Source organism: Hyposmocoma kahamanoa, unplaced genomic scaffold, assembly GCF_003589595.1.
Source record: "Hyposmocoma kahamanoa isolate Upper Pololo Valley unplaced genomic scaffold, ASM358959v1 230, whole genome shotgun sequence".
Classification (NCBI taxonomy): domain Eukaryota; kingdom Metazoa; phylum Arthropoda; class Insecta; order Lepidoptera; family Cosmopterigidae; genus Hyposmocoma; species Hyposmocoma kahamanoa.
In genome coordinates this window covers 2035859-2042653 of record NW_020653749.1, presented here as the reverse complement: position 1 = coordinate 2042653, position 6795 = coordinate 2035859, and the positions used below count along the sequence as shown (strand labels likewise).

Genomic DNA, 6795 nt, shown 5'->3' with positions numbered 1-6795 from the left:
GTGTGTGTGTGTGTGTGTGTGTGTGTGTGTGTGTGTGTGTGTGTGTGAGAGCGCACATATTTCTGTTCAATTTTGATTTCATTTAATTACAATATTATATCAAGTAATACCTCGCTTTTATGTTTACTTATTTATTTATTTATTTATTTCAAACTAGTAGTAATTGCTCAATCTCCTCATACGACTTACTTTCGAGCCATTTTGTAATGGCTAATTTGCAGTCATAAACTATTTTGTTGTATATATCAAGTTCTTTGTTAAGAGTGTTATAGAGATATGAGGCCCTGTATTTGTACTGTCTACTAGCCGCAGTAGTTTTTATTTTTGGTACTAATGCAATTTTATGATATGTTCTTCTACCTGTAACCCTAGTTTTATATAGTAATTTTTTATGTCGTTTTATTACTGTGTAGAGTATGTAGACTTTTCTAACAGAAGTCAGCTTTGTCAGCTTATACAATTTTTCTGTGGAGTAAATTCTTTTTTCAAAATACATCATTTTGATCAAACCACGTTGAGCTCGTTCTATTTCAATAAATTTTGACTTAGCTGCACCACCCCTGACCGGAATATAGTATGTAATAATGGACTCTACAAGAGAAACATAAATCTGTTTAAGAAGATCTCTAGTAGAGACCACGTTAACTGCCATATCAGCGCCTCTATTCGGTACGACGTGTCTCAGTGTTTTGAAGATCCAGGTTAGTTTCCTGATTCTCATTATTACACGCTCGAGATGTGGGTACCAAGAGAGACGCTGGTCCAAGATGATACCTAGATATTTTGTTTCTTCAACCCTTTGTATGCGCGGGCATGTACAAGGTACGTAATAATTTGTAAGTTCTTTGTCACAGTTGTGGATTTGTATACTGAAGTCCTTATTGGGTTGTGTGTTTTTATAGTTAGTAAAACACAGAAAATTGGTCTTTACAGATTTCAACGAGAGTACATTATTACGTAACCATTTGTTTATTTGTTTAAGCCCTAATTCAACACTAATCCTGATCGAGTCCCATGAGTCCCCAGCAAAGACGACAGCAGTGTCATCCGCATAGGAAAAAAATTTAGCATTCTTGACCAACATACTACATAGATCATTAATGTATATGAGGAATAGTATTGGCCCAAGAACACTACCTTGAGGCACACCATATGTCACCCTAGAACTATCACTGGTGCAACTTTCTAACTTGACCTTTTGATTCGTGTCTGTTAGATAACTTGATAACAAGCGTAATGGGATTCCTCTTATGCCAATCATTTCCAGTTTGTTATTGTTAGGGATAGAGACAGTATCAAAAGCTTTTTTTAAATCTAGGAAAACCGAAATACATTTTTTGCTATTGTCAAGGTTTTCAGTGATTAATGTAGTAAGCGCAATGACTGCATCTTCAGTAGGTCTTGCTTGACGAAAACCAAATTGAGAATCTGACAGAATGTTATACTTATCTATATAATTAATAAGTCTTTTGTTAATTAATTTTTCGAATATTTTACAAAACACTGGTAACACTGATATGGGTCTGTAATTACTTATTTCGTCTCTATCACCACTCTTGTACACAGGTGTTATGATTGACTGTTTAAGTAAGGTTGGAAAAAATGCCTTCACTAAAGCAAACATTTGCAGCATGTACGATTATGGGGACAACTGCAGTTCATGCTGGTTTCACAAATATGGTAGGGATATTATCCCACCCAGGTGCAGTGTCTGACTTGAGATTGCAATAATATCATTAACTTCTGATGTATCAGTAGGCAATAGGACAAAGGAGTTTGACTGAGAAGGTAGACTATTTGTGTAAGTATTAAGGTCATGTACTAGGTAGTGTACTAGGTAGTGAATGTTGAGCCAATTATTTACCTATATTTGCAAAATATTCGTTGATAAAGTTGGCAGAGGCAGAAGGAGAAGATTTAAGATTAATTAATTCAGAGTTTACATTTTTATTTTTAGTCGTGTAAGTCATGTTTTTAATATACTTCCCAAAATTATTTTATATTAAATTTATTTCAAAGAAAGTTGCATTTTTTTTGCAACTCTTGGACGCGCTTCTCTTAATTTGTGAAGGAAAAAAGTTTGTGTTGCACATCGAAAATATAGAATCGATCAACTCGTTTATTTGAGAAAAACTTTGTCGGTAATTTTTAAAATGTTACGCGTTCTGAGCTCCGTTGTGTAATATTCGGCTAAATTCTGTATGTCATCTTATTTAGGTAAGCTCAGTTGCACCTGCGCAAATCAAATTGCAATTTAACATATAAGTATGTATATATAGCCACGCCTTTTCACCTTCATTCATAGGCTGGATTCCGTTAATGAATTATTAACTTCAGTTATTATGCTTTAATTTCTGTGATTATATTTGAATCCGCAGAGAGCAGTAGACCCCGAACTAAATGCGTGAGTGGTATTCGGCGTGCGCGCCGCAACCCGCAGGGTGACAAGTTTCAATTTGAGCATTACCGATTTTAACAATTCAAAGTGAAGAAGACAAATCAAATATAAAAAGTATTGTAATTAAACAAACGGTACGCTAAGTTTCTTATTTCTTAGTGTTAGTAAATAAAAATGATTCACTAAACTCGATACCTCAAGCACATTTTTAATTTTGAATAACATTAGCTTTGCACATAGGTACTCCCTTGTTTCGATCGGCTTCATATCCCTCGCTTCTTGCATCCTACTAACCTGCCGAGCGGAATTTTTACCAATTCACTACGTGATGGAGAAAAGAGCTGATAGTTTTTAATGAGCTAAACAAAATGTTCGTCAAACATAGCCAAGAACTCTTTTTGTGTCGGGATAAACCCCCGATCGAAATGTATCCATCAATACCTCAATATAAATCAAGTAAAGCGCTGCTGCAGTGTCTCGTACGTCACTAGAATACCACACTAAGTAAACTTATAAATTTCGCTCATAATCAGTCTTATGATAGATTATATATTATGAAATTGGTCTGAACTTGAACCTCTTCACAGTGAAGGTAACGCCAACGCCGACGTCACCGTTTATGCGCCGGTTCGGATGGCGGTAGATACGGTAAGATCGACGCCGTGACGTCACTGGCGTTGCGGTCGCGATCTGCCGTTCGGCGAGCCGCATGGCCTAAAGTGAAATAAATAAATGGTTTAAGTGGACGTGTTATCATTTCATAAATTGTTTGTATAGTTATGTTTGTATTATACGTATAGTTAGTTTACATAGTTTGAGAACCTATACACACACAATCCTTGTTTTTGAACCAACGATTGTTCCACTTCTTTAAACAACATTAAATTATATAGTACCAAAATAGGCGCCTTGACGTCGAGTTGCGGACACTAGCCCGTTACACCACCAAGTATATAGTACCTCGTTGAGAGCACTCTTCAAATTGTCGACCTCCCGGTCTGAGAGAGTAGAGTTCGTTGCGTCAAAGGTGAGATTTTTAACGTAGCCCGTGCTCGGCGTGGGTTCCGGCGCGCGAGTCCCGTTCTCGTTCGCGGCCTCCAGCGCGCGGTCGCTCGCCACTCGCGCTTCGTGCAGCTCGTAGTCGTTGTTGTTTGTCATCAGCTGGCGTCGAAGGTTCTCTACCATTTTTATATCAGATCCAGTTGTTGACACTGTAAAAAATTTTCTTGATAATGAAGCATTACAATGGAAAAAATAAGATGCACATTTGAAATGTCGAAGAGAGCCATTGGCAAGTAGGTATTTCACTTTATACGCTTCTACTCTTGAACGTTGCTTCTACTCTTAAATCAGGCACGATTTTCAAGAATACCCAAGCGCCGACGCGCTTTATTTCTTCTAAAGGCACACGGATAGTCGTCAAAACCCATTCATTGTTCCAGGCTTAAATGTAACCAATACAACTGCGCCCATTGCAGGGTCCAAAAGCGATATGTCAGTTTTTAGTGATGTGTTGGTTAGCGTTTATGCGCACCTCTTTGCAAAAACAACATGTCCTCTTCCGTCTTGACCATCACCAGGAACAGACATATCATCGTTGCGCCTCCAACCCCCACCATCACTACTCTTTGCCCCTCTCAGTTCCCCCCTCTTCATTTACAACACATTACGCCTACCATCTCACTCACTTTCGACTCAATTAAAATATACCTTCAAAAACAAAGCGTTACAAAACAATTACTTCACTTTGAGACTGAAGTGAAAATTTTCTGCCTACCCGGCAGTGAGGCAGGTGTGACAATTTGTAAATTAGTTGATAGTTGCGCTTTGTTAACTTCTCTTGGTTTACCCGTTGCTGAAAAGTTTTTGAGAATCCTTTTCTTATTCAGAAGTTGAATTTGTAAATAAATAAATATAGTAGTATTTCAGACATTTACACCAGTTAAGTTAATTATAACTGAAGATTTTTCACTTTGAATACATTTTATTCTTGTCGATTATTGTGTAGTACCATCCAAAATTTTCAAAACAAACGACGATATTTGTATTGTTTACAGAATGTAGTGATTTGAAGATTGACGAACGCAGAAGTGATTTCTATGTTTTACGATTTTATGCTAATTGAAATTGTGCGCTTGCACGTGACATCGCAAAAACACCGGATGGTTCATTTCCTATTCATGTTTTTGTTCTTTTCCGTGGTTTTATGAGTGCATAGTTCAATGTCTCCAGATAACAAAAACTACAAAAGGATGTAAGTATATTCTTAAGTGATGATATCGATCGATACCGGTGGAACACATCGTACACGCAATTATTGTGGGTACTTCTAACAACATTTAAATCAGGTTTTGTCTTCCACAAAAAAGTAAATTCAAAAAAGCAGCTTTTAAGAAATCAGTGCTGTCAGTAGGTGTTGTCGGTTACCGTTTATAGATTGAGATGCTGGAAGAATCCGATTACAAAACAGTAGGCAGATGGAGCATACGCAACAAACGAAGTGAAGCCACTTTTCATTTATTGTGTGCGTGACAACTAGGAGGGGCACTGTAGGGACATAAGCTTTTGGGTGCTTATAAGACTGCCAGATGCTGCGATAAAACTCCCGTGTTTTTTCTGTTGCTTTCTATAATACTGTTACAAACTGGAAATGTTATTTTGCAATATAGGTACTTAAGCGGTATTAGGATATCAAACAAATTATATGCAATATACGTTAATATTTAATTGTTATTATTTGATTTACATCACACAAAGGAAATAATATTTTATTAAGATACTTTAAATAAAACTTTGATAGTTCAAAATATTTATTACAATCACAGTTACACAATATCTTAATAACCTTTATTTTGTACATATTTTTCATAATACTACTGTTTCGTGTCTATATCTACGGTCTATACATCGAACAGTCGTTTCTAATTTTGATATGTAGCGCAATCTTACCATCAAATACTTTTGTATTAAAATTTTTATTAAATTAACTTTGTAATCATTTCCATAGTATTGACGATTATCTTCTAATTTGACAAAAATTGTTTGGTTCCCAATTAAAATCTTTAGAACCTGTGAAGTCATGTACACACATTATAATCATTTTTTATTTTATTGACACGTTTTCTTACAAAATCAGAATGAATATTCTCTGTATCTATAGGGCTAAAATTTTAGCTGTTTTAGAACATTTTATGTAGTTACATTACGGCGATTAGAGATTGGTTTGAGAATAATTTAGATATCTGAGTTACTTAAAAACAATTTTCGATCGCTGTAATTGGACCATTCTGTGTGTGTATGCATGCATTATTTAATTTCTATACAAAAGTATAAAATTATTCGATGCTGCTATCACTTATGCATATTTACCTAATTTAAGGAAACTCATTTCGATTTAAATTGGCAACACATACAAATTTATGTCCAGGTTTTGAGGTGTGAGTGAATCTCAAAAAATATCGCGTAAATAAATTACAAAACAGTTAAATTAACAATAGTTCCCTGTGAATAGATATTCCATCTTATTTTTTTGCTTTTGGGGACAACTTTTACAATGTTTAAAGACACAAGACGGCATTTTTAAACATAAAAGAACTAATCACAAGTGACGTGAGTGTGACGCTGAGCTTAGTACTGACGCGAGTTTGTGTTTGGTGGCTTTACTTTCGTGTTCGGCGCGCTCCATCTGCCTATGTTTTGTAATCTGAGCCGGAAGATATATCCTTCTAAAATACTTCATTCATTCATTCACAAACGAGATTTTTAAAGGATGAGTTTTAAGGATAATTTTTACTATTATGTAGCTTTTGCCGAAAGAGAAACAACACCATGAAAAAAATTTTATTTTTTATTTTTTTTTCTACTGAAAAGTTGTACTTATTTTCGTAAATATTGCCTAAATTAGACTTGTCAAAAATGGAACTCGAGACCTTTCCCGTAATGTCGAAATAGTGTAAATCACGAGAATTATTAAACAACCGAGCTCGTTGATAACCAAAATAATAAATATTCAATATAAGTCATTGACTATAATGATATAAGTACATACATTAGAGAGACACACTGAACTTTTTGTTTTGTCAGTCGGTTAATTTCGGACAAAAAATCTTTAATCAAATAATGTGCGGCCTCACTACAGCAAAATATTCACAATTCACCGGATCGCCATTGTGCCGTTCCGGCTTCCGATCATCCGGCATCCGCCCGGACAATATCTAACCCCACGCCCGCAATAATTAGCCGAGCATGTACATCCAGTGATGGACCACTGAATTATTCGAATGATCGTAGAATTCATTGGCAATATTTTAATGGTCATTTGAACTTGCCCATAATTAAAAAAGGCATCTTTTTTCAAAATATTCTGATAGATTTTTATAACCTGGTTTAATGAAATA

The 6795-nt window shown here is 35.5% G+C and overlaps 1 protein-coding gene across 3 annotated transcripts; it reads right to left on the bottom strand.

Annotated features, from left to right (window-relative positions):
- Window positions 1-2410: 2410 nt before the first annotated feature.
- LOC113228397 lies at window positions 2411-4218 on the bottom strand. Of its 3 annotated transcripts, none has more exons than XM_026461675.1 (3): window positions 4140-4218; window positions 3359-3609; window positions 2411-3112 (listed from the first exon to the last, which is right to left on the bottom strand). In XM_026461675.1, coding segments are annotated over exons 1-3 (414 nt in total). In that variant the 5' UTR covers window positions 4141-4218; the 3' UTR covers window positions 2411-2950. The 3 variants fall into 3 exon arrangements, with proteins under 3 accessions (XP_026317460.1, XP_026317459.1, XP_026317461.1); XM_026461674.1 differs by having other exon boundaries at window positions 3933-4188; XM_026461676.1 differs by having other exon boundaries at window positions 4145-4188.
- Between the last annotated feature and the right edge of the window lie 2577 nt (window positions 4219-6795).

Bases quoted from the DNA above. Each gene is read 5' to 3' on its own strand.
- LOC113228397 (XM_026461674.1), bottom strand. From the start codon at position 4,017: ATGGTGGGGGTTGGAGGCGCAACGATGATATGTCTGTTCCTGGTGATG. The intron at 3,610-3,932 runs GTGCGCATAAAC...AATTTTTTACAG, and splicing joins CATGTTGTTTTTGCAAAGAG to TGTCAACAACTGGATCTGAT. The intron at 3,113-3,358 runs GTACTATATACT...ATTTCACTTTAG, and splicing joins TGAAGAGTGCTCTCAACGAG to GCCATGCGGCTCGCCGAACG.